The 27,835-nt window shown below is 45.3% G+C and overlaps 2 protein-coding genes and 1 long non-coding RNA gene across 8 annotated transcripts in view; 1 reads left to right on the forward strand and 2 right to left on the reverse strand.

Moving 5' to 3' along the window:
* Positions 1–11,294, forward strand: part of Gpr19 (G protein-coupled receptor 19) — a 29,031-nt gene extending 17,737 nt beyond the window's left edge. For 3 of the 5 annotated variants that reach the window (XM_021164986.2, XM_029478875.1, XM_085839839.1), the window contains one exon: positions 9,981–11,294. In XM_021164986.2, the coding sequence (XP_021020645.1) occupies positions 10,003–11,250 (1,248 nt within the window). In that variant the 5' untranslated portion in view covers positions 9,981–10,002 and the 3' untranslated portion in view covers positions 11,251–11,294. The remainder of the gene's footprint in view (positions 1–9,980) is intronic. The other 2 variants (XM_021164991.3, XM_085839840.1) reach the window with 1 other exon arrangement.
* On the reverse strand, positions 461–17,309 carry LOC115031334 (uncharacterized). Its single transcript, XR_003836960.2, has 3 exons — positions 17,130–17,309; positions 7,038–7,094; positions 461–872 (listed from the first exon to the last, which is right to left on the reverse strand). It is a non-coding gene; the product is annotated as an uncharacterized LOC115031334 (long non-coding RNA).
* Positions 17,310–24,056: 6,747 nt separating this feature from the next.
* Crebl2 (cAMP responsive element binding protein like 2) overlaps positions 24,057–27,835 on the reverse strand; it is a 29,567-nt gene continuing 25,788 nt past the window's right edge. For both annotated transcript variants that reach the window (XM_085839841.1, XM_021165131.3), the window contains one exon: positions 24,057–26,169. In XM_085839841.1, the coding sequence (XP_085695967.1) occupies positions 26,165–26,169 (5 nt within the window). In that variant the 3' untranslated portion in view covers positions 24,057–26,164. The remainder of the gene's footprint in view (positions 26,170–27,835) is intronic.

Below are 27,835 nucleotides of genomic sequence, written 5' to 3' on the forward strand. Positions count from 1 at the left end.
CAGGTAGACAGAAGAGGGCGTCTGATTTCGTAGCTAGAGTTACAGGTAATTATGAACTGCCAGACGTGGGTACTGAGAACAGAACTCTGGTGTGCAAGAACAGCAGGTGTGTAGCAGCGTTCTTTAACTGTGGGGCCATCTATTTCTCCAGTCTAATTTTGCCTTTTTTTTTTTTTAAGATTTATTTATTGATTATATGTAAGTACACTGTAGCTGTCTTCAGACACTCCAGAAGAGGGAGTCAGATCTCGTTACAGATGGTTGTGAGCCACCATGTGGTTGCTGGGATTTGAACTCTGGACCTTTGGAAGAGCAGTCGGGTGCTCTTACCCACTGAGCCATCTCACCAGCCCTAATTTTGCCTTTTTTTGTATTGTCAGCACCCCGTCTTTCCTGGTTATCTTTTTGTTGTTGTGATAAAACCTGATCAAAAGTAGTTTAGGGGAGGAAAGGGTTTAATTCAAATTACAGGTTAGAGTCTGTCACAGAGGGAAATCCAGGGCAGGAGTCCAAGCAAGAACTTGAATGAGAAGGACTGGTTACTGCTAGCTTGCAGACGCATGCTTATTAGCCAGCGTCCTCATACAGCTCAGGACGTCCTGACCAAGGAATGGTGTCTTCCACAGAGGGCTGGGCCCCCCACCTCAATAATCAAGACAGTCCCACAGTCATGCCCACAGGCCAATCTGATCTGGCCATTCTCCTCAATTGAAACTCCCTTCTGAGGTTGTGTCAACTTCCCAGAGTTAACTTGGATGCCATCCAGAAGTTCTTGCCAGTCCCAGAATCCTCAGGCTTCCCTGGTTCCTTCAAGAAGCTTAGTTTCAGCTCCAGCATCCACACTTCCATCCATTTTGAGTTGCTTTGTATACCTGGAAAGAAATGGGAATTTCATTTCATCCTTTTTCTTGCAGACAATTCTGTCTTTCCAGTACCACTTATTGAAAAGACAGTTCCTTCTCTGATATGTGTCTGAGCACCTTTGTGAAAAATCAGCTGGGTTTGGTTGTGTAGTTTACTTGCAGGCATGTGTGTTTAAGGCTTTATTTAAGTTTTGTATTACACTCCTTTGGGGGTGTTGCTTTGCATGCCATGGCAAGAATGTGGAAGGACTCTGTCAGTTCTCTCCTTCTACTCTGTGGGTTCCGGGGATGGAACTCGGGTTATCAGGTGTGGCAGCAATTGCCGTTACATTGGAACCATCTCGACAGTTCCTTCTGCCCTCCCCTCTCCCCGTGTGTGTGTGTGTGTGTGTGTGATAATGCCAATGCCATGCTGACTTGATTAATACAACTCTGCTTTGGCTGCGTGGGGGCTTTTGTGATTTGGTATATGTTCTGTCTCTTCCTGACTCTATGAAGCGTATCACTGGTATTGCGGTGGAGGCTGTGCTGACTCTGTAGATCTCTTTGAGCGTTATGGACTTCTAAGAATACTGATTCTTCTATCTGTGAACAAAGTATACAAAGTATACTTCTTTTCCTTCTCCCCTTCCCCTTTCTTTGCTTCCTCCGATCCCTCCCTCCTTCTGTCCTTCCCTTTGTGCTTCCTAATCTCCTTCTATTGCTTTGACCAGTATTTTACATTTTTCAGTGTAGCAACTTTCACATCTTTGATTACATTTATTCGTAGCTATTTGTTTTGCAGCCCTTATAACTGAGTTTGCTTTCTTGAATTCTAGTTTAGCTGATTTGCTAGTGGTGTATATAAAGTGACTGGGCTTTTCTGTGTGAACCCTCTAGCTTTGCTGAATTGGCTGAATTGGCCACTGGTTCAAATAGTTTTCAGGGAAACTTAGTTTTTCTTCAAGTGAGAGCATAGTATCAGCCAGCCGACAGTGTGACTTGATCTTCGCTGCCTTGGTATGTCCTTGTTCCTTTCTTCTGCTTGGGACTTTCAGTAATTCACTAAATAAAAGTGATGGAAATGGGCACCTTACCTTGCTGTAGGTTTTAGAGAGCGGGTTTCAGCCTTTCTCACCCACTTCAGTGGTTATTGTTGGCTCATTGTGCTTGGCTTTTATTGTGTTGTGAAGTGTTTTCTCAGTTCCTAATTTGTTGAGAGTTTTTAAGTAATGAAGCAAGATTCAACTTTGTTACTGTAGTCAATTATTCAACTATTCTTACTATAGTCTTTATATTCTGTATATTTTATTTAGTGTCTTCTTACATTATAGCCTAGGCTATCCTATAACTCAATAAGTAGCCTAGGCTGGCCTGTAACTCACTATGTTACTCACAACTCACAACCTGTAACTCACCGTGTTGCCTAGACTGGCCTGTAATTCACTAGATAGCTGTTGCTGCTCTCAGATCTATAGTACTCCTAACTCATTTTTTTCCCAGTACTAAGAGGCAACACCTAACATCCTAGCACTTGGAGGGTGGAGACAGGAGGATTAGAAGCTCAGGAATATATGAGATCCTGTCTAAAACAAACAGACAGACAAACAGAAGAAGGAAAGAAAATTAAACAATTCTTCCTCGATCCATTAGTAGTTCAAGAATAAGTTAGTATCTATATATTTGTATAGTTTACAAAGTTTTTTGTTATTGATTTCTAGTTTTACTACAGTATATTTTTAAAATATACTCAATATGATTTCAGGTTTGTCTGTCTGTCACTTGTTGAGACTGTTTCGTGGCTTATCTCATGTCTGTCCAGGAGAGTCTCAGTCTTTCTCTCCCCCCCCCCCCTTCTGCCCCCTCGGGTTCCCTTGCTCTATCTTACTCGTTACATTTGCATTTATTTTTTTACTTATTTATTTAGGCAGAGTCTCACTCTGCGGCCCTGCCTGGCCTGGCCTAGAACTCACTGTGTAGACCTGGATGGCCTCTAGTTTACAGAGCTCCATCTGCTTCTGACTCCCAAGTGCTGGGACTGAAGGCATGCCCATTTTATATGTTAAACTGGAAAAAATGTGCCTAAGATCCCTGGCTCTACAAAAGAGAATCAGTCAATTAACTCTCCATCTGAGAATGCTCACAAACTACTCTACGGTTAGTTTCTGGGGCCGTCTTCTGACCACGGGCGAATCATGGTTCCTTGAGTATTTTCTCCTCTCCCCTAGTCTCTTGAGAATGCTAAGAAAACCCTGCATAGCTGCTATATCATCAGCCAAGGTTTTTTATTTTTTTAAAGCTTTATTTATTTATTTATTTTATGTATATGAGTACACTGTAGCTGTACAGATGGTTGTAAGCTTTCAAGCGGTTGTTGGGAATTGAATTTCAGGACCTCTGTTCGCTCCAGTCGGCCCTGCTCACTCAGTCCCTGCTAGCTCCAGCCCAAAGATTTATTTATTATACATAAGTACAGTGTAGCTAATTTCAGACACACCAGAAGTTCAGATCTCATTACGGGTGGTTGTGAGCCACCATGTGGTTGCTGGGATTTGAACCTTCAGAAAAGCAGTCAGTACTCTTATCCACTGAGCCATCTCACCAGCCCCAATCAGCCAAGTTCTTTGTTGTTGTTGTTGTTTCTTAAAAGTTCTGCTTAACCATTTTTATTTATTATTGTTCTGGAGGAGGTGATATTCATGTGTCCTGGCTCACACGTGAAGCAGAGGGCTTCTTGGAGTTGGTTCTCCCCTTCCCCCTTTATTCAGTTCTGGCAATGGAACTCAAGTGTCCAGGCTTTCAGGTAAAACACTTGAACCTGCTAAGCCATATTGCTGCACCCCCTGCCCCTGTTCCTGTGAGTGGGCTGCACATGGAAAGGTTAGCTATCTGTCCTCGTCTTCATGCTCTGGCATGGTTTGTACTGTCATTATAGCTCCACAGGCCTGTGTGCCAGTGGATACTGCTGTTTCAGCACTAGATGGGGCCTGAGTCTGGGTCTACTCAAGTCCATGGTCTTGTACATTGCCACGGTTTTAGCACTAGAGGGCGATCCAAGGCCAGATCTTCCTGAAATACACAGTTGGTGTATCCTTCATCATGAGACACCTATAAAGGATGGTCCTTCCTTCCCTCAGTGTTTGGGGCTGAGGGGATGTCTATACGCCTCATGCTTAGCCCCTGGCTTGTGGTCCAACACTGTGGAGTTTGGCTGAGCTCTGGGCAAAACCACTGTCAGGGTGCTATCCTTAGGCTCGTGTGATCACTAACACTGCAGCACTGCCCAGCCTTCCAAGACCAGTGTGTCTCAGGATACACCCACACTCCTTTTCACCAAAACATGGACTTTGGTGCTGAGACCCTAGAGATCAGGACTGTTAAAAACAACAACAACAACAACAACTGCTCTTTAAAAAGGAGTTAGATTTTAGCCAGGTGGTGGTGGTGGCAGTGTGGTGGCAGTGGCTCACGCCTTTAATTCCAGCACTTGGGAGACAGGTAGATGGATACCTAAGTGTGAGGCCAGCCTGGTCTACAGGACAGCCAGAGTTCCAGGATAACCAGAGCTGCACAGAGAAACCCCATCTCAAAAAAAACCTAAACAAACAAAAAAATAAATTTTAACAAAGTATTTATATCTTTAAACTTTAAAGATGTTTCTTATTGTATGATGTATGGGAGTGTGTCTTCCCTAATGTGCATGTGGAAGTCAGAGGACACCTCTCAGAAGCTGTTTCTCCCTTCACATGAGCTCTGAGACCCTAACGCAGCTTCTCAGGTTTGCACTGCTATGTAGACCAGGCTGGCCTTCAACTCACAGCGGTCCTCCTAAGTGCTGGGATTACAGGTTTGTGGCACCACACGTATGGGAGACCTTGACTATAGAAGAATGGTGTAGTTATGAGAGAGCCTGGAGGGATAGAAGCTTTCCTGGCCTCCTAAAATATTATCAAATGTGCAGACCCTGTCTGATATTTCAGTGTAGGTGGTGGTTAGTTTTGATTATCACAAGTGATTAAAAAAACAGATATTGTCCACTCATACATCCTTAAAATCATATCATGTATCATGTACTATAGTGGCCACATTAACATTAGTCCTATAGTTTGGACTTGTTAAGGATTAATGGCTTTTTTTAAAAAATATTTATTTATTTATTTATTTATTATAAGTACACTGTAGCTGTCTTCAGACACTCCAGAAAAGGACATCAGATCTCATTACAGATGGTTGTGAGCCACCATGTGGTTGCTGGGATTTGAACTCAGGACCACTGGAAGAGCAGTTAGTGCTCTTAACGGCTGAGCCATCTCTCCAGCCCAGATAAATGGCTTTTGTGAAGGGTATTGGGTACCACTTTTTTTTTAATTAAATAACTCACAGAGTCCAGTTTGTGTTGCCTGTATATGCATGGTTGTTGGGCCCTCCATTAGAGCATGGTTATCCTACCAGGGATCACACCCCAGAGAAAACTGGCTGCCTCCCTTGTCCCCCATCAACTGTCAATAGCTCCTCAGCTAGGGATGAATAGATCACAAATTTCAATTAAACATATGCCTCTGTGGATAAACAAGCAGCTATGGGGAATGACTTTATATTCCTAGTTTTGGATGAGGAGTCCAGAAAGACCCCCAAGTACAGCCCATATGGCCCTCTGGATTCAGATCAGGCCTCTTGTGGTCTGTCTCCCTGGCACGAAGCTTACCTAGTTTGGAGTGAAACTCTGAGGTGATCACCATTTCCACTGTAAGACCTAGAGTAAAACTCTAGGCTCTTTTCACTTGGTAGACAGGCTCGTGATCCCATCTGGCTGAGAGGATTGCACATGGGCCATCCTTGATTACAGGAGCCATGAACTGTAAGGATATATGCTGCCACAACCCTACTGTAATTGAATTACTGCTGTCTTCTCAAATAACTAACTGTAGGTGCCGCAGTCTATATTACTATTAGACAGAAAACATTTTAAACTAAAGTACATAAAAACTAGCATTTTGAAAACTCTAAGCCAAGATTGGAGTTTCTTTTTAAAAGAAACTTAAATGGTTTTGGAGGCAGAGTCTCAGTGTATCATTCAGGCTGGCGTCAAGATCTTTGCTTCAGCCTCCCAATGTTGGGCTATAGGCATGCACTACCACTAGATTAAATTTTTAAATAAATCTCAGATATAAGAATGGGTATCCTGCTGGGCGGTGGTGGTGCACGACTTTAATCCCAGCACTTGGGAGGCAGAGGCAAGCAGATTTCTGAGTTCGAGGCCAGCCTGGTCTACAAAGTGAGTTCCAGGACAGCCTGGCTATACAGAGAAACCCTGTCTCAAAAAAACAAAACAAAACAAAACAAAAAGAATGGGTACCCTATGGTGAGAATATTTTGTAATAAAATTGTTTATGTTTGTGAATATTTATAATAAAATTGGTGGATATTTCAGTAGGAAAAAATTCAGAATTCCTGGGAATTTTTTATATGTGTGTGAATGTATGGCATGTGTATGTGTGTGTTGCGTGTATGCACGTGTACCGTGTGTATGTGTGCAGAGACCAGAGGCTGACATTAGGCATCTCCCTCTACTCACACTGTACCTTACTTCCTAAGACAGGATTTCTCACGCTGGTTTGGTTAATCCAGCTGACCAGTTTGTCCGGGGAGTCCCCAGTCTCTGCCTCCCAAGGGCTGGGATTATAGGCAGGCAGGCCCCTGTGCCCACCGAGCTTTATGTGGGCTCTGGAGATCCACAATAGAGCCACAACTTCTGTGTGATAGCAACGTGGCCAACACTTCATCCACTGAGCATTTTTCTGCAGCACCCGTACTAGAGTTCTCAAACCTGTAGGTGTGATGTTGCATGCAAATAGAAACTAACTAGCCATTGCTCAGCTTGGCTGGGGTCACCCCTCCATAGGACACAACGTTTATCAAGTGTGCCCCTCTGGTATTTGGTTTTTCTTTTGACAAGGTCTAACTATGCAGCTCGGGTTGGCCTTCATCTCACAGAGATCCACTTGCCTCTGCCTACCTAGTGCTGAGGTTAAAGACATGCACTATCATGTCCAACAACCCCTCTATTCTTTGTGGTTCTTTTCCTTCATCTCATTAGCTTCCAGTCTTTTCTTTCCACTACAGACGAGTTTCAAAAAGTTAGATGTATAATTTACACAGACATGATGAACATGAAAGAAAGATTTATTCACTTACGATTGAAGGAGACATCGAGATAAGGGTGCTTCCAAGAGCATCTGAAGGAACACAGATCTAGAGGCATCAAAAAAAAAAATTATAGGGGGCTGGAGTGATGGCTCAGGTTAAGAGAACTGGCTGCACTTCCAGAGGTCCTGAGTTCAATTCCATGTGGTGGTTCATAACCATCTATAATGAGATCTGGTGCCCTCTTCTGGCCCACAGGTATACATGCAGGCAGAATGCTGTATACATAATAAATAAATCTTAAAAAAAAAAAAGTTAGCATTTAAACAGTGTCAACTGGATAGGCACAGAACCAGTTAATCTCCTACAAGGCAGCAGGCGCCTCCCTAACCTTTGGGATTATTTGTTGAGCTAGACAGGAATATTCAAGTTAACATATAACTTCACTGTTCTATTGAGTAGTCTGGCACTACTCAATGGTAAACAGCAAAATCAAGTATGGGTTTGTTTTGTTTTCCGGGAAATGTTATCCTTTGGAAGGCCCAGTTAAGGATGTCCCAGGGTAGGTAGCTCAGTGTAGAGCATTTATTTGCCCAGTGCATACTAAGGCCTAGGTTCAATCCCCAGCATGGGAGCGGAGAATGTCCTAGCAGAACAACAAAGATACGGTGTACCTTTTTGTATCTGTCACTTCTAAAATTACTGTGTATAGGTGACTCTAGACATAGTTATTAATGTAACAGCCATTTTAATTTCAGAAGCGTTCCCTGAAAGACATTTATTTCCAGTCTAACAGAAGCTGTTGAGAACTTCTACTCTGGGACTCCAGATTGAAAAGTTAGCAGGCTTTCCCCTGGTGCTGGGTAGCCGTGTCTGAGGACTCTTAAGGTTCCTTTCTGCCTTAGGGTAGCAGTGGGACTGAGTGACTTCAGTGTCCCCTTGTCCTCTCACTTGTCTTTCCCTCTATTCCTACATCTCCAGTGTCCCAGCACCCTGAGGACACACAGTGATCTTCTGCCCACCCCCACTGAAGTCTAGCAGGGCCACGGGCAGGAGGAATTTAAGTTCTCTCTCTTTATGGTCTGATTTAGTTAATATTTAATAAGCAATTATTAATTCAGAGTACTACAGCTCCATGAGGCATGCAGAAAAGACTAGCACCTCCTCCAGAACCCAGAATTCAGTGCGGAAGACAGAAACATGCAAAGCCACCTGAAGTTCTCTTTCTTAGTTGTGGCTGAGCATTAGGGTCACCTGGGGAACTCTTTTTTTTTTTTCCCCCTTCCCTTCTCACCCTTGCTCCAGCCCCGCTCGCTCCAGGCCCCACTCCCTCCGGCCCATAGGTTTGGTTTGGTTTTGTTTTGTTTTCATTTGTTTCTCATTACAGATGGTTGTGAGCCACCATGTGGTTGCTGGGATTTGAACTCATGACCTCCTTAAGAACAGTCAGTGCTCTTAACCACTGAGCCATCTCACCAGCCCCCACCTGGGGAACTCTTGAGACACCCTGATACCCTGTGTTCCAGACTCTTTAAACTAGAATCCCAGAGCTGGGGGATGGGACCCAGGCATCTGTATATTTAGAGGTCTCTGGGAAATTCTAGTGTATTGCTAAACCAGAGCAAAACAAACTCGGAACACTTACACAAGGCTTACTTCAGGGCACCACAGCCATACTGGACAGGCTAATGCACTATCGAGTCACATTTCAGCCCACGAATGTGGAAACGATGACCTTTCATTGTAAGTATGAGAAAGTCTTAGGTCAGTTTGACTGCAGAACTCTTAGAAAACGTACACTTTGGGAGCTTGGGAGATGGCTCAGTCAGTAAAGTACTAACATACAAGCATGACAACCTAACTTGGTCTCCTAGAAGCCATTTAAAAGCCTGGACACTGCTGAATGGTCCAGTTATCTCCATGGTGCAGAGCGGAGACAGGGGGCCTTAGGAGATGCTAGCTAGCCAGTCTGAGACCATGTGTCAAAAATCCAGTGGAAGGGCTGAAGAGGTGGCTCAGTGGTTAGAAGCATTTGTCGCTCATGGAGCTGCCCCAGCTTTGGTTCCCAGCACCCACATCATGGTAGGGAGAATAGTCATGCACATAAAATATATGTTCAAACCATCTCTCCTAAAGGATTCTCTGTGTGTGCTGTGCACCTGTCTGTGTGCAGACATCAGAGCTGTCTTCCCCTCCTCTGTTCTACTTTTTAAATAAATGTGGGTATGGTAAGAAAGCATAACTACTGAGCTGTGTGGAGAATCTGCAAGTTCCAGGCCAGCCAAGGTGACAGTCAAAAAACCAGTGCACTTACCAGTGCACAAGCCCTAACATTGACAAGGGCCACCAAGCTCAGTGTCAAATAAGGTGGGCAGTGTTTTTACCACTCCTGGTGATATGCCCAAAGGACTCTTAAGTCTGTCACAGAGATGCCTGCACACTCATGCTTACTGCAGAACAACTCACCACAGCCAATATAGGAAATCAGCCTAGATGTCTGTCAACAGATGAATAAGGACAGTGCAATACACACGCACAGGAGAGTCTCACCCAGCCATAGGAATGAAATGATAACCACTTACAAGAAAGTGAATGGAAGCAGAGATCTAGTAACAAAACATCTCAGGCAGACAATTATCACTTGATTTCTCTCTCATCTTTGGATCCTAGATTTCGAATAGCTACATAAAATCATTGATATATGTGTATAGGTGTGTATACATATGTGTAGGTGTGAGAGACACATGAAGCAAAAGCAAGACTTTCTGGGAGGAGAGAGATTCGCAGGAGAGGAGAGAGAGGGATGCTCTGGGGGTGAGTGTGGTAGAGCATATGACTCAGTGAATGGGAATGACTCTGTGGGACCCAGCCCTATACATAGTGCTGTGTGTCCAGTCTGCCATAGTGGGGATTCTAACGAGGGCTGCCCTGTTAGGAGGCAGCTCACAGTGACACCACCTTAACAGGAGGCCTCGTTCTTCTTGTCTTATCTAGAACTAAGAGGAAAAGAGTGACTATGGTTTTTGCTCACAGAATGGATAACGACCAGCCGCCTGTGGTGACTGCCACCTTGCTGGTGCCCCTTCAGAACGGCAGTTGCGCGGAAGCAGCTGAGGCCCTGCTGCCCCATGGCCTGATGGGATTGCATGAGGAGCACAGCTGGATGAGCAACAGGACAGAGCTTCAGTACGAGCTGAACCCTGGAGAGGTGGCCACAGCCAGCATCTTCTTTGGCGCTTTGTGGTTGTTGTCCATCTTTGGCAATTCCCTGGTATGTCTGGTCATCCACCGGAGCCGGAGGACTCAGTCAACCACCAACTACTTCGTGGTGTCCATGGCGTGTGCTGACCTTCTCATCAGCGTGGCCAGCACGCCGTTTGTCGTGCTGCAGTTCACCACCGGGAGGTGGACCCTGGGTAGCGCCATGTGCAAGGTGGTCCGCTACTTCCAGTACCTCACCCCCGGCGTGCAGATCTACGTGCTGCTCTCCATCTGCATCGACCGCTTCTACACCATCGTCTACCCGCTGAGCTTCAAGGTGTCCCGAGAGAAGGCCAAGAAAATGATTGCAGCCTCCTGGATCTTGGACGCGGCCTTTGTGACGCCTGTCTTCTTTTTCTACGGCTCTAACTGGGATAGCCACTGTAACTATTTCCTCCCTCCCTCCTGGGAGGGCACTGCCTATACCGTCATCCACTTCTTGGTGGGCTTCGTGATCCCCTCCATCCTCATAATCCTGTTTTACCAGAAGGTCATAAAGTTTATCTGGAGAATAGGCACGGACGGGCGGACGCTGAGAAGGACGATGAACATTGTCCCCAGGACAAAGGTGAAAACGGTCAAGATGTTCCTCCTCTTGAACCTAGTGTTCCTGTTCTCCTGGCTACCTTTCCACGTGGCTCAGCTCTGGCATCCCCATGAGCAAGACTACAAGAAGAGCTCCCTTGTCTTCACGGCAGTCACGTGGGTATCTTTCAGCTCTTCAGCCTCGAAACCCACCCTGTACTCTATTTATAATGCCAATTTTCGGAGAGGGATGAAAGAGACATTCTGCATGTCCTCGATGAAATGTTACCGCAGCAATGCCTACACCATCACGACCAGCTCGAGGATGGCCAAAAGAAACTATGTGGGCATTTCGGAAATCCCTCCCGTGAGCAGGACGATAACCAAAGACTCCATCTATGACTCATTTGACCGGGAGGCCAGGGAGAAGAAGCTCGCCTGGCCCATCAACTCAAACCCACCAAACACTTTTGTCTGATTTCTAAGAAGTCTTTCACTGTTATGTGCCAGAGATTAAAAAGCTTTCACTATAAAGAGAGAATTGATTTACTTAGTTTTCACTAAACTTCCGTTTTGTAAAACATGTTCACTATTGATTCTGGTTCCTGTGGATTTTGTTCTGGTTGCTTTTTGCTGGTCAGTAGTGCTCCCACTATTAGAGCCTATAAAAATTCTTTCCTGGGCCGGAGAGGTGGCTCATTGGTTAAGAGCACAGACTGGTCTTCCAAGGGCCCCAGCGCCCACAGGGCAGCTCACAGCCATCTGTATTGCCAGTTTTAGGGGATGCAGTGACCTCTTCTGGCCTCTTGGAACACTACACACTTGTGGTGCATAGACATTCACACAAATGAAACATTCACACACATAAAATGTTTAAAGATTTTAAATATTTTTTGTTTCAAAGTTTTGGTTTTTTTTCTGAGCAGGTAAGTTGGCCTCAGAACTTGAGTTCAATCCCTGTAAGCCACACGGTGAAGGAGAGAACCACCGCTTGTAAGTTGTCTCTGATTTCCACACAAGTGTTGTGGCATGCATGCACATGAGTGCGTGCACACACACACACACAGTGACACTAAATGTACAAGAAAAATTGTAAACACTTTGCTATTCTTGTTCTGTCACTGGGTCATTACACACAAATCTTATATTTTTTGTTCTGTCTTGCTATATTTTGTTTTAATTTTCTTTTTTTTTTTTTTTTTTTTTTTTTTTTTGGTTTTTCGAGACAGGGTTTCTCTGTGTAGCCCTGGCTGTCCTGGCATTCACTTTGTAGACCAGGGTGGCCTCGAACTCAGAAATCCGCCTGCTTCTGCCTCCCGAGTGCTGGGATTAAAGGCATGCGCCACCACGCCCGGCTTGTTTTAATTTTCTTTTCCCTACTGAATTTCTCTTCTTTTTCTTTCTTTTTCTAAAAAATTTTTCTTCCTTTTTTTTTTTTTTTTTTTTTTTTTGAGACAGATTTTCTCTGTGTAACCCTGGCTGTCTTGGAAATCACTCTGTAGATCAGGCTGGCCTTGAACTCACAGAAATCTGCTTGTCTCTGCCTCCCGAGCACTGAGATTAAAGACGTGTGCCCCCGCTGCCTGGCAGCCTGCTGAATGTTCCTATGGCCTACTAACTCACTGCAGTCCCATAAGCATCACATTTCAAGAACTTAACTTCCCTGGCCTGGCGACACAGTATGCATTTGCATACTACCTTCTGGAAAGGGGTGGAGGATAGCACTGGCTAGACCACACACCAGAGCCCAGAAGAACTGGTTGGGAAAGCTGGCTGGGACGAGTCTAATCATTCTTTGGGAGCAAGTGCCCAGTCATCTACAGTCTTTGCCTTTTCTGGTTTCCATCCTAATCCAAGCAGCTGGGGAAGCCTTCAACATTCTTTTATTTAAATTCATGTCATTTATTGGTAGTGGTGGCGATAGGCTGCACTTGTAGAGATCAGAGGGCAGCTGCAGGCATCAGGTCTCACTGTCCACCATGGTGTAGGTTCCAGGGCTTGACTACAGGCACCTTCTCCCACTGAGCCTTCTTACTGGACTAAGCCTTGAAGGCACTCTGTGCTATTTCCCACATACATGCTGTGACCCATCCATACGTACGTACCCTAGGACACATGTCACCTCCTCTGAGTCATACACAAGTAAAGCAGCAAGTAGCAGTGCTAGGCTTACCAAAGAGAGGAGTGACATTTTTCTGGGCTCTGCAATCACAGAGACCCTCAACTATGGCTCTACTGTGACTCACGAGGACACCAAGGGCAAGATTTGACATTTTCTATAAATTCAGACAGGAGGCCTTTTATTGTAATTACATTTTTTTCTTATGTGAATGTGTGTTGGGGTGCCCCCAGAGGCCAGAAAGGGGCATTGGAATTAAGGCTATTGTGAGCTACTGAACACAGGTGCTGGGTGACAAACTTGGGTCCTCTATAAGCACAGTATGTGTACCTGACAGGTGAGCCATCCATTCTGGCCCATGAAGTTCATCTCTGCCAGAAAACCCCTTCTCTCTAGATTGAAGCTCAACTTGCCTTCCAAACTCAACACTCTCCATTGTCTGTGTGACTCGGGGCTTGGTTCCTTGGTTCCCGGTTGTTAAAGTGTAGAAATGAACCAGTATATTAGAGAATGTTTTTCATTACTGGGTATGGTAACACACACTCCTAATCCCAGCCCTCTGGAGATGGAGGCAGAAGAATCAGGAGTTCAAGGTCATTGTTGGCTACACAACAAGTTGGAGTCCAGCTTGGGCTGAGACTTTGTCTCAAAAGCAAAACAACACAAGACAAAAGGAATTTCGTTTAATGAAATAAGGACTTACAGACAAGCCTGGTTTGCATTGTCATGGGCTAGTTAACACGAGCTGCAGATAATAACTCATTGTTTAGCAGTCTACCTGTATTGGCTCATCCTTTCTACAATTCCATGATGTATTTATGGGGTTTGCTCTTCTGGTTTTGATTGGGTTTATAGCCCAGGCTGACTACATACTCAAGGTGATCTTGCTTCAGTCTCACCTGTGATGAGTTTATGATCATCTCTATTTACCAGATCATGAGACTGGAACTTCTCCATGAGGCAGCTTGTCAGGTTGGAGTCTGACTGCTGGTATTCTGACTCAGGCCCTCCTACAACCCTGTGGCTTATTCCTCACCATTTCAGCTGCCTCCTTAGAGAACATGAGTGGTCCCACCCAGACACGCCCTGTAGGCCTGATCACAACCTCAGTAGAACAGTCTGAAATAAGCCATCGTTCTGATGGCATCAAGATGGAGTGTAATGAGCTTGCTCACACCTTTCTCTTGGCCATAGATTGGCTCCTCGGCCTCTGGTACCAAATGGTCTGAGATCCAGAAGGTAGTCTGTTCTTGGTGACAGAACGTCAGTGCAGGCCAGGTGTGGGGGTACACACTTCAAATCCCAGCACTCAGGAGGCAAAACAGGCAGATCTGTGTTTAAGCCATTCTGGTCTACATAGCAAAGTCCAGGACAGCCAGGGCTATGTAGTTAGAGCCGATCTCAAAGGCCAAGGAAACCCCCAAACAGAGCAGTTAGATTTTGATCTACAAACATCCACAGAAGCTGACATGCTGGCACACCCTTATTATCAGCACTCAGGAGGCAGAGGCAGGAGGATCTGGAATTTCAAGGGTTAGCCTGGTGTACACACGGTAAGCTCCTGGCCAGCAAGAGAAAGGACAACAAAATATACCTTCAGCAAGCTTTTAGGTTGAGATGCTTCCTTCAAAGGGCCAATGCAAAGGCTAATAAAAACTAATTTTTTCCTTTCCTCCTCCTCCTCTTCACACGCTTGGCAAACGTGTCTGGAATGAAATGAGTCAGATACCTGTCTCACTTAGCCCTTGCATTTTATGGTTCAGACTTAAGTAGAAAGGACCCTTCTGGTTGTTTGGTTGCTTGACTAATTGATTTTCTGTTTTATTTTGTTTTTCTTCTCCTATTCAAGACAATGTTTCTCTGTAGTCCTAGCTGTCCTCAGGACCAGGCTGGCCTTGGACTCAAAAATCTGCCTGCCTCTGCCCACCTGCAGGCACTTATTTATTCTAAAGATTTATCATATTTTTATTTGTGTGTGTGTGTGTGTATGTATGTATGTATACACAGTCAGTGTGTGTATTGTAGATGTGTGCAGGTGCCTGTGGAGGCCAGAAGAGGACATCAGATCCTCTGGAGCTGCAGTTAATTGTGAGCAGCTGACTGGGTGCTGGGTATTGAACCTGGGTCTTCTGGGAGACCAGCCAATGCTCTTAATTGTTGAGCTATTTCTCCAGACCCTATTTAACTTAATGTTTTTTGTGTGTATGTATGGTGTGTGTGTGTGTGTACACATATTCATACCAAACTCACTCAGCAAGCACAGTGGCTATCTAAGCTTGATTCTGTCCCTGTGATAAACACCATGACCAAAGGCTAGTTGGGGAGGAAAGGGTTTATTTTGCCTCATATGTCCCTATCACAGTCTATCACGAAGGGACGTCAAGGCAGGAGCCTGGAGTCAGAAACTGAAGCACAGACCAGGGAATAATGCTACTCACTGGCTTGCTCCCATGGCTTGCTCAGCTTGCTTATTTCCACAACACAGGACGACCAACCCAGTGGGCTAGGCTTTCCCATACCATCATCTGTCAGGAGAATACTCCAACAGTGTGCTTCCAGGCCAGCCTGATGGAGATGTCTTCTCCATTCAGATTCCTCTTTCCAGATGACTCTAAATAACCGGCACAGCTGCCCAGCTTTCCTTATTTATGGATTTTTGTTTTTGATACAGTCTCAAGTAGCCTAAGCTGGTTTAGAACTTTATATAAAGACAAGGTTAGCCTTGAACTCCTGACTCTCCTGTTTTTACCTTCCAAATACTGGGGTGACACCAGTTTGCAGAACCACATCCAGCTTTGTTATTTTACGTTTTTTTAGAAACTTAATCTTTTTTTTTTTTTTTTGGAGGGGGTGATTTGTCACTATGGAGACCAGGCAAGACTCGGACTCATACAGATCTGCCCACCTCTGCCTCCAGAGTGCTGGGATTAAAGTCATATGCCAGCATGCCCCGAGTCTTAAAATTAAAAAGGAGGAGGGGGAGGAGGAAGAGGAGGACGAGGAGGAGGAAGGTATAGCCAAATGGCAAAGTGATGGTCTAACATGTAAGAATTAGGGTTAGTCCCCAACATTCCCCCAACACACACACACACAACAGACTTAAAATTCAGAAAGATGTAGGCAGGTTTGGCGGTTCATGCTTTAGCTCTTACGAGGTTGAAGACTGTCCTAAGTTTGAGGTCGGCCTGGACTATCATAGTTGAGTTCCAGGCCAGCCTAGGTTACAAAGTAAGACTATGTCTCATAAAAAGTAAATAAATAAAAATATTAATTTAGAAGGCTGGAGAGATGGCTCAGTGGTTAAGAGCACTGACTGCTCTTCTAGAGGTCCTGAGTTCAATTCCCAGCACCCACCGGGCGCAGCTCACAACTGCCTAATTCCAGTTCCAGGGGATCTGACTCCCTTACACAGACATATATACAGGCAGAACACCAATGCACATAAAATAAAAATAAATTAAAAAAAATATTAATCTAAATTACATTTTTTTTTCCCAGAGCAGAAGGAAGCCTCTTACCTTTTACGAGACTGAAATCAAGCCAATAAGTAAAGTTAAGGGTGATCTACCATTCCTGGCAAACTAAGTGGGTGAGATGGCCCAGTTGGTAAAGGTGCTTGCCTCCAATTTGACTGAGTTCTGTCCCTGAACGGAAAGAGCCAGCTCTAGAAAGTTTTTCTTTCACCACACACCTGCTATATATGGTTTTTCTGCTATAATGGTTCCCCCCGCCCCACCCCCCAATATATTTTATTTAATATTTATTTTTAATTTGGTACCCAGTTCTGTGTAACTCCTGCTTACTGCGACACAATTCGTGTGTTGGAGAAAAAAACGTCCTCCCTGCGCGCAGACCTTGAAAGGACACACACACAGCCTGCCTTTGTTCAAATTCACCAGGAAGGGAAGACTGAAGAATCCGGGCGCAGTTCTAAGAGACGCCGCGTGGCGGCGCTGTGGCTAGCGGGCAGAGTTTTCACCGAGCTACTCATTGGAATTCAGAGAAACCTTGGTCTCTTAGCAACCACACCGCCAAGCTTGCAGAGCACCCAGACTCAGCTGTGGGTTCATCAATCAGTGTGCTCCAAACGCAAAGCTTCTAAACATCAGAGGAAATTCCCCAGCAAATAATACCCGTTACGGGCGCGAAATCGCTACTCAAAATATTGTTTTAAACTATTTTACAAATGTGATCATGCGCAAAAGGCCCCAGCAGACCGCCAAACCCACAGCACTTACCGTGGCCTCTCCGTTTTCTGTCCCTTTTTTTTTTTTTTTTTTTTCTTTATAAGTCAGCTTCTCATGTATCCTGGGCTGGCTCTGAACTCCCCGATCCTCCTGCCTGTACGTCCCCAGTCCTGGGATTACAGGCACGCGTGACCACACTAGATTTTTTTCATTGCTGGCAGCAACCCCAGGACTTGGTGCACGCTCGGTAAGCTCTGTACAGACTGAGCTCCTGCCTGCCCCTCGGCTGCTTTCATAATTAGGTTCAGAGGACATGCAGATGTCTCCATGGCAATACACGCTTTCCCCTGAGTGGGTGCGCATGTGCAGGGTTAAACAGACAATTTGACTTGGTGTGGAATGAATTCACTGCAGGCTGGTCTCACTGACCTCAGGCCTCTCAGGCCCTCTTTGATTTTTTTGAGCTGCTAAATCTGGTAGGTTCTGGACTTTTCCCAAATGTGGACACGTCAAAAAGTGCTATCTATTCTTTCTCAGAAGCCTCTTTTAAGAGGGTTTTTGGAGTCCAGTGAGATGATTCAGTGTTTAAGGGTGCTTGACACCAAGCCTGGGTCCTGAGTTTGGTCTCCTAAACCCACAAGGTGGAAGGAGAAAACAGATTCCCATAGTTTGAACTCTGATCTCTATGCATTCTGTGGCATGTGTGTGTGTGTCTATAACCCTTATCTAAACCCATCTCTAGAATCCCAGCATGTGGGAGGTAGAGACAAGAGAGTTAGGAATTCAAGGCCAGGATTGGCTACAGGAGTGTGTGGGAAAACAAAAACCAAATCAAACCAAGTCAAAACAAAGGTATTGCTTTAGTGACTCTCCATCAGCTCTGAGTTATACAGTAGACTTTACGGAGTTTGGATTGCCTTCATACTTGAAGGACGTGGGATTTTAGCTCTGCGGGGTGACCAAACGCAGGCTGAGGAGGCAGACCTGGAGGTCTGAGGACATCATCTGGTTTGGAGCATGCGACAGTCGACACGGCCTTCCAGCTCTTTACTAACCAAAGCGTAGATGCAGAAGACTGATGCTCCTTTAGGGAAACGTCCCAGAGACGCTGCAGTAAGGTGGATACTGTTCTTTTATGTGGTCATGGCAACCTGGCTCCGGTTCCCATCTCTAAACCCAGCACTGGATAGGTGGCCCCAGGAGATCTCTGGAACCTGATGGCGGGAAACCAGTGATTTCCAGGCTCATTGTGAAAAGAAAGTGCAGAAGATTGACAAGGGCCTGATGACAGCCTTCCCTGCTCTGCGCTGCAAGTCAGCCTGTACCCACCCCCTGTTTAAAGAGTTCCTGTCTCATTTGTTAGGTTCGCTCTCTCCCTCCTTTTTGAGAAGAGTCTATCACAGTCCCTCGAACCCTGCTCAGGGTGACTTTGAACTTCTGATTTGCCACCTCCTGTGTGCTGGGATTGCAGGTGTTCACACCCTGTCTGTGTGGTGTCGGGGACATTTGAGCTGGTGTCTGCCAGACGAGCACTCTACCTATCCAGTTCAGTGCCTGGCCTGTTTCCGAATTTGTCCTCAAGACGCTCCCATGATGTCCCGCTCCCGAAGGCTTTAGAGTTTTCAAAGACCTTTTTTTTTTTTTTTTTTTTTTTTTTTTCCATACTAGGCAGAGTTCCTGATCTCTCAGGTTGAAAAGCTCATGTACTCATGGTTTGTCCTTTTTGGTCGGGAATACGAGTAAACGATGAGGGTTACTCTAACAAGGTCCGGGGCATTCTCCCCTTGCATCTCTTCTCAGGCCTCTCAGTGGAGCAATGATGTGAAGGGATGTTTGGTGTGTCTTTCTGATATTCCTTTCTCTTCCCGTGGCTGCTCCTGTGGTTTGGCTGCTCCAGCTTGAACAGCACGTTTGTATCAGTATTTTTGGTCCTCTTTGTTTTGTTCTGTTATTTTAAGACAAGATCTCTCTCTATAGCCCTGTCTGGTCCAGAACTATGTATTGATCTTTTTGTGTTGAGTTGGCATCTCATATAGACCTGGTTGGCCCTAAACTTGTGATGTTGCTAAGAATGAACCTTCTACCTTCAGCTAAAAGTGGGCGGGACAAGTTTAATGAGGATCATTTCCTGTTTGTTGCTGTAGTCCCAGTAGGGGTGCTCTGGCTGTGGACCTGGGTGGTCTGTCCTGGCCTTCAGACTCAGTTCAGAGTCATTAGTCCCAGAGTCTTGAAAGTCCTTGCCAGGAAGAAGTTGCTGAGGGACACGAGACTGGACTGGGCTTTTCCCGTTCAGATCTTTATCCAACAAAATAGTCTGTTAGGCACAGCTCACTGCCTAACTCCCGCCCAGCCCAGCCCAGCCCAGCCCAGCCCAGCCCAGCCCAGCCCAGCCCAGCCCAGCCCAGCCCAGCCCAGCCCAGCCCAGCCGTGCTCAGGACCCTGTAACAAGCACAGTAGTAGATTAGTTGAGTTTGTGGTGACCCCTGGACTGGGCTTTTCCCGTTCAGATCTTTATCCAACAAAATAGTCTGTTAGGCACAGCTCACTGCCTAACTCCCGCCCAGCCCAGCCCAGCCCAGCCCAGCCCAGCCCAGCCCAGCCCAGCCCAGCCCAGCCGTGCTCGGGACCCTGTAACAAGCACAGTAGTAGATTAGTTGAGTTTGTGGTGACCCCAGGATTAAGAATTCAACTGAAGGCTGGGTGTAGTAGCATAGCCCTTTAATCCCAGCACTCAAAGAGACAAGGCATGTCGATCTCAGTAAGTTCAAGGACAGCCTGGTTTACAAATCGAGTTCCAGGCCAGCCTGGGCTGCATAGTGAGACCCTGTTTAAATAAAGATAGAAAAGAAAAATAAACACAGCTGATCTTCTGCCTCACGGTTCCTAGAGTGGGACAGGGCTGCAACAGTTTCAGAGTCATAGCTACAATCTGTCCTGTGCCATAATCTGAGTTCCTGGACAGCTCCATGCTGTCTACAGTCTGAGCTCCTCCAGCCAGTTCCTCACCCTGTATACTCTGTGTCTCAGATGTACTGTTCTGAGCTGTATTGACCCCCATTTTGGCCATTTCCAGTGGTGCATTGGAGCCTGACTGTCCATGGTCTGTAGCATTCACCTATATCCACAGAGTACACACACCTATACCCCTGCTGAATAACTACCAACCTGATGTCACTGAACAGGGAGAAGAGGCCCACTTACTTGGGTTAAAGCAAGCTGTAAAATGGCATTATTTTGCATACTTTTCAAAAGCGCACCCCTAGTGAGTTGAGGAATATAAAAAGGTGTGCCGACTGAGTAAGTTCTAGGCAGGCCTAGGCCACGGGAATGGTTCAATGAGCGGATGGTAGGTGGTTTTCTTCCATGAGGGCTTATGAAGGGAGGACTGGATCTGGAGATGAGGCCCATCAGACACTTTAACTGAGTGTCTTTGCGCAGTGCATACTCAGCATAACTTTACAGGACAGTCCAGACTCAGATTAATGACCATTTGTAATCAAGTAAGACAGAGAGTAAATAAGTAAAGTGGTTCTTAAAATGAACCTAATTAATTGAAGGCTATTATTGCCACAAAGAGCCTCCAATTATACCAACTCAAAGGATAAGTATAGCAATATATAGAAACCACCTAGGAATAACCTAACACTGCATTTTCATATGAGCTCATTAAACACTTCTATTTTTTTTATTATTTTTTATTTATTTATTTATTTTTTTTTTTTTGTTTTTTTCGAGACAGGGTTTCTCTGTGTAGCCCTGGCTGTCCTGGCACTCACTTTGTAGACCAGGCTGGCCTCGAACTCAGAAATCCGCCTGCCTCTGCCTCCCGAGTGCTGGGATTAAAGGCGTGCACCACCACGCCCTGCTAGCTCTATTTTTTTTTTTTTTTGAACTTTATCTGCATTTATTTTATGCTGAATTTATTCCCGGGCCATGAGTTTTTGTTTCTTCAGTTTCTTCTGGGATATCTTTTACTTCTGTGCAACCTCCTCTTCTGTCTTTGGAACGATCTGTTCCTTCTCAGTGAGGATCATCTCAATGTGGCAGGGGGAGCTCATGTATGGGTTAATCTGGCCATGAGCTCTGTAAATTCATCGGCGCATCTTAAGTGCCTTGTTCACCTGGATGTGTTCAATGACTAGAGAATCTACGTCTAAACCCTTAAGTTCAGCGTTACTCTCTGCATTTTTAAGCATGTGCAGCAAAAATTCAGCACTCTTTTTTTGGCCACCGACCCTGTGTCCAGCCCCACTGTTTGGCCGACTCCACCATTATACCGTCCGAATGGCACACATTGCTTCTTTTTTTTTTTTTTTTTTTTTTTTGGTTTTTCGAGACAGGGTTTCTCTGTGTAGCCCTGGCTGTCCTGGAACTCACTTTGTAGACCAGGCTGGCCTCGAACTCAGAAATCCTCCTGCCTCTGCCTCCCGAGTGCTGGGATTAAAGGCGTGCGCCACCACGCCCGGCTACATTGCTTCTTTTTTTTTTTTTTTTTTTTTTTTTTAAAGATTTATTTATTATATATAAGTACACTGTAGCTGTCTTCAGACACTCCAGAAGAGGGCGCCAGATCTCGTTGTGGATGGTTGTGAGCCACCATGTGGTTGCTGGGATTTGAACTCTGGACCTTCAGAAGAGCAGTCGGGTGCTCTTACCCACTGAGCCATCTCACCAGCCCACATTGCTTCTTTAAAGTGACATCCTTCAGATACTTGGTGGCTTTGCTTGATGGCCTGGGCAGTTTCCCGGGTGTTCTTAAAGTGAACACGAAGGTTTGACCCTCTTGATTTGCATGATTTTGTGGGGTTTTCTGGGTCAAGAGAGTAGCGAACCATTTTGGCAGGTGACTAGGAAGAGGAAGAGTGAAGGCTACTGGGAGAATTCATGAGACTTCGACCTCTCGCGAGACTTTCAGCCCAAGGAACCTCTATTTTTTTTTTTTAAGATTTATTTATTATATGTAAGTACACTGAAGCTGTCTTCAGACACTTCAGAAGAGGGTGTTAGATCTCGTTACAGAAGGTTTCGAGCCACCATGTGATTCCTAGGATTTGAACTCAGGACCTTCGGAAGAGCCGTCAGTGCTCTTAACCACCAAGCCGTCTCACCAGCCCCAAACACTTTTTTTTTTTTGGTAGCTTTCTTTCTTTCTTTTCTTTTTCTTTCTTTCCTTTTTCTTTCTTTCTTTCTTTCTTTCTTTCTTTCTTTCTTTCTTTCTTTCTTTCTTTCTTTCTTTCTTTCTTTCTTTCTTATTACATGTAAGTACACTGTAGCTGTCTTCAGACACTCCAGAAGATGGCATCAGATTTCGTTACGAATGGTTGTGAGCCACCATGTGGTTCCTGGGATTTGAACTTAGGACCTTTGGAAGAGCAGTCGGCGCTCTTAACCACTGAACCATCTCTCCAACCCTTCTATTTTTGATAACTTAAATTCTTGCATACTGTGAATATTTTTATTTTCAGATTTAGTTTGTCTATGGGTGTGGTCAAAAGACAGTTTGGGGGAGGGGGCTTTCCCTTCTGCTGTATGTGTGGGTTCTAGGGATCAACCCAGGTTGTCAGTGTGGTAGCAAGCGCCTTTACCTGCTGAGCCATCTTGCCAAGCCAATCCTGTGCTATTTAACCGGCAGGTTTTCATACCCCTGTGACTCAGAAAAAGGACTAAGGGCCCACCTCATACATTTAAATAAGAAAGGATCATGTGTCTGTGTGCTTGCCTTAGTGAACGCCTATGCAACACCTATGTGCAGGGGCTCATGGGATCTCGCTGGGAACTGAACCTGGGTCTTCTACAAGAGCAGTAAGCAATCTTCAGCACACTTGACCGTGGAAGCAGAGGACAGCCCACCAAGCCAGTTCTCCCGGTTCTACCATGTGGGGACTGAACTCTAGCGGCTGTGTAGCGGCTGTAGGTGTACACAGAGTCACCCCAGTGTTGTGAAACAGGCAACTGAACATGACTTTGGTGAAGATACTTTATTTTTCATAAAAATATAATTGTACAATTCTTTTCTGAGGAAAAAATCCTTCATTTGCCCCCAAATACCATGTGGTTTAATCATCTTTCATCTTTTAAAAAACAAAATATGTATTTTAATATTTTAACAGCATGCAGCTGATTTCTGTGAAATATAGTATTTATTTTTGTTGATCTTACTTGTCTTTAACTAAAAGTAAAGCACAGCTTAAATCTGTGTTTTCTATCACCAGCCAAAGCACACCTACTGCGGGGCAAAGACGCTAAAGTTACAGCTGGTGCCGCTCAGTGCGTCCATGAGGCAGGCAGTGGCAGGGACCGCAGCACTAAAGCTCTGATTTGGGCATCCCAGGAACATTTTAGATAAGGACAGAAAACAAATTAATAAGTTCACCTACAGCCTAAAAGTTGACCTGAGCAGGTCAACTCCATATTGCACCAGTTGCTCCAGTATGTGGGAAGCAGACGCTAAGGTGGCAGAGTTGGATTGGTGTGAATGTGCAAATATATTTTCTCCTTAATCTCTGAAAAAAAAGGAAGCCAGGCACTTGGCCTCTTCCTGCCCTAGAGGATGGCCTTGGGCTCTGTCCTCTCAGCTTGCTCTCTTCTGGGAAGGAACTGCAGTTAGCCTGCAGTGCCTCGATGGATGGGAGTGACAAGAGATGCTGCAGCTGTTGGAATCTGGAACAGTGATTAAGTAGATCACAGATTCGGGAGAAGGGCCAGCACAGTACCCAGAGCAATCATCATGCCCCCTTCAAATGCTGAGGGCCATTATCTTGGTTTGATGCCTCCAAAACACTGATGAGATCCAGGCCCTAGAGAAAACTCAAAGTGTACTCAGCATTCACTCCAAAGTCCATCTCTTCTACTTGCGGGTGACCGTGTGGTTACAAGGACAACCTGGGATGACCCTGAAACTACAAGTACAACCTGCAGAGTCTTCAAGCACAATGCAGACATTCCACTGAGAGGCCACACTCATCCTGGAATGTTTGCTTTAAAAACATTTTTTTTTTTTCTGGAGAATTCAAAAAGAAACAAAGCAACATAAAGTCATTGGCTGTTCTGCAAAGTAAGAGTCTACGACTGAGTCGACCCACTGGCAGAACACACCGTCCCAGTCAGAACACTACATTGAAAACACTTACATTCGAAGGGCCTGAACATCAACAGTCCTTGTCTCCACTTATGGTCCTAAGAAGACATTAAATACCCTTAATGCCCATTTTTCTAAAACACAGCGAATCCCAGCAAGCTGGGCAAGTGCTCTGCCGGCCGGCGCACACACCTAGCATGGAGATCTGAGTTCCACACCTGCACTCAAGGGATCTTCAGCTAACAGAAGGCATCTGTTCAGGAGACATGCCTGTCAAGAGATCACAAGCTACACAGTCCATCTTGTGTCCCACCTCACAGACAACCTTCCAGGCACGTCTGAACCACAGCTTGCAGGCTGCGTATGCCTCAGAATAGCTAGGAATGTGGCCCAGCACAAAACTGTAAACTCACTTAAAACATTCAATTCTCAGTCTTCAAGTCACAACATCAAAAGGTTGGACATGCCTGTAACTATGACACCTCCCTTTGACTGCCAGTCTGTGGCAAATACTTCCTTTTCTGGAAGTCAAATTCCTGCTTCATCAGAGGGAGGAACAATTGTAATAATTAGCAGCAACAGAGAATACATATGACTGAACTAGTGAGAGAAGTGAGTAAAGTAGAAATTCCTTGTCTCTGAACCTCTCCTACTATGAGCTTTGCCCCCAACCACACTCCACATCATGCAAATTCGGCTGTGCTGGGACCCATACAGAGCCATATGCGACTCCACATACCCACCAGGCCCCAGGCTGCAGTGCAGGGTGCAGCTCAGGATGCCCCAGCACAGTGGGGGCACAGGCTAAAGCAGGTACAAGCACACAGTAGGCTTCTTTCTCTCTGGCTCAGAACACATTCATAAGGACACTCATGTCAGGGAAGAACTGAGTACTCTGCCAACAGCAACAGCCATAGCGTCACCAGCAGGATGGCCTGTGCTCTACACAGCAAGGCAGATACCCAGTCTCAGCAGCTACGTTCATTCTGTACTCTTTAGAAAAACCCCATGCGAGCCGGGCGTGGTGGCACACGCCTTTAATCCCAGCACTCGGGAGGCAGAGGCAGGCGGATTTCTGAGTTCGAGGCCAGCCTGGTCTACAAAGTGAGTTCCAGGACAGCCAGGGCTATACAGAGAAACCCTGTCTCGAAAAACCAAAAAAAAAAAAAAAAAAAAAAAAAAAAAAAGAAAAACCCCATGCCTCAGCTGAGTGCACAAGCAAATGTGTGTACATGGAGACATACAGCAGAAACCATGTCACACAGACTGCAGATTAAGGTAACGGATGCTACTAAGAGAAATAAACTGTGGCTAATTATTCTCCAAGCATGGATTTGGCCCTAGCCAGCTTTCATAAATACAGTCAAAGGAAAGAGCAAAATGAGGCTGTCAGGGGCCTTGTGTTGGGCTTTGTTATGGACATTCTTTAAAACAGGCATATCACTATGGGTTATAAAAATAGAAATGTGTATATCTGTTAATACATACTCACAGCTTATGCTGGAATGGCTCACAGACAAGCAAACATTACTCAAGTAACTAGAAAGTGGGTCCATAAAGGCTGAGAACTATGGGAGACAAATAGCCTATTTGGTGTCTTTTCGTAGGGTGATTAAAAACAAGAAAAGAAGTGACAACTAAACACACATACACACAAATCTATCAATTACATAGGACAAGTAGAAATTAACCATGAAAGCCACAGGGCTAAGGTGCAAACGTGCGCTTCCATCCACTTCCTCTGCCCCCGCGGGCTCGGCATCACGACTGTTAACCGACGTGGTGAGCGACACAGAGCAGGTCTGTCTGAAGGTCGGCCGGCAAGTCTAAGCGCTGCTCGAGGACCTTCCTGACGCATCGTCACACATTATGGTAGAAACTTTGGGTTTACAGAGATGGTTACTGAGCGTAAGCGGAAAATGGAGCCAAGAAGCAAAGTCCTGCCCCATTCGTCCTCCATAGACATCACACCATTGGCTTTGATCACTGACTGCCTTTTATATGATCTTCACCCTGGACACAAAGCAAATGCAACAAGAATGTTGTCAGTCATTTTGACGTTTGCTTAATCAACTCTAAAACTCATGACTTTATGTATTTGTTTGTCCATTCATCTCTATCATCTATCTGTGTGTGTGTGTGTGTGTGTGTGTCACAGCACACATGCAGAGGTCAGAACACAACCTCAATTCCAGGCTTTACCTCCCACCATGTTTGCAATAAGGGCTTTATTGTTTTTCTTTTTTCTTTTTTTTTTAAAAAAGATTTAATTAATTAATTTATTATATATAAATACACTGTAGCTGTCTTCAGACACACCAGAAGAGGGCATCAGATCTCATTACAGGTGGTTGCTGGGATTTGAACTCAGGAACTCTGGAAGAGCAGTCAGTGCTCTTACCCACTGAGCCATCTCTCCAGCCCTCTCTTTGTTGTTTTTCGACTGTGTACACCACAACTGCCAGCCTATGAACTTGCAGACTCTCCTGTCTCCACTTCCCATCTGACTGCTGACGTGCTGGGATCGCAGAGCATACTCCTGAGCCTGGCTTTATGACTCAGGTCCTCATGCTTTTCTAGAAAGCATTTCACTCACTGAACTATAGTCAGCCCATCCTAAGTGGCTTCTAGTTATTTGAGTAAGGGCTGATATAGTGTTTCTCAAACACTACTGTACCAGAGGATGACCGTGAACCCCTCATGTTAGGTACTGCAATTACAGGTATGCGCCACCATACCCAGCTAAAATTCATGATTTTTTCTTCAGGTTAATATATATAGGAGGAGCCAAGCGTGGTGGCGCACGCCTTTAATCCCAGTACTCGGGAGGCAGAGGCAGGCAGATTTCTGAGTTAGAGGCCAGCCTGGTCTACAGAGTGAGTTCCAGGACAGCCAGGGCTACACAGAGAAACCCTGTCTCAAAAAAACCAGAAAGAAAGAAAGAGAGAGAGAGAGAGAGAGAGAGAGAGAGAGAGAGAGAGAGAGAAAGAGAAAGAGAGAAAGATACAGGAGGGCTTTGTGTTGTTGTTATTGTTTGATTTGTTGTGACTCAGATCTTACTCCACCACAGGATGGCCTGAACTGTGTAGCTACGATGGTTCTATTGACAAGAATCAAAAATCACCTGGGAGAAGGGCTTGTGGGGGATACCTTGTTCCACTACCTGATGTGTGAAGACCCACTCTGGGTGGCACCATTTCTGAGGCAAGGGACTGGACAAAGGGAAGTGAGCAGCAGCTTTGTCCAATCCTCACTCTGTTTCGTCCTGGGGATGTGATGTGATTAGATGCCTCAAGCTCCTCACCCTGTGACATTCTCATCATGAGATCTTCAAACTGCAAGCTAAAATAAACTCTTTTCCAGTTGCTTCTGTCTGGGTATTTTATCAAAGCAATAGGAAAGGAAACTAAGATGGCGGCCTAGGTTGGCCTCGGAATCCTGGCAAACGTTTCACCTCAGCCTTCTGAGTACTCAGATGGCTGGTGTGAGTCACCAGTTTCAGCTAGTGAGACTTTTAAAAGCTATAAATATATAGAAAATTAGTTAATTTTGTTATTTTTGCCAGTTTTAGATTAAGGTCCAATGTTATCTACTAAAAGTTATCAAAAACCCAGTTCCCTTAATTTTATAACTTTTTTGAGATAGGGTTTCATGTAGCCCAGGCTGGTCTCTAGCTCAG

The sequence above is a fragment of the Mus caroli genome, unplaced genomic scaffold (genome assembly GCF_978045245.1).
Source record: "Mus caroli unplaced genomic scaffold, Mus_caroli_1 scaffold_7, whole genome shotgun sequence".
Taxonomy (NCBI): Eukaryota; Metazoa; Chordata; class Mammalia; order Rodentia; family Muridae; genus Mus; species Mus caroli.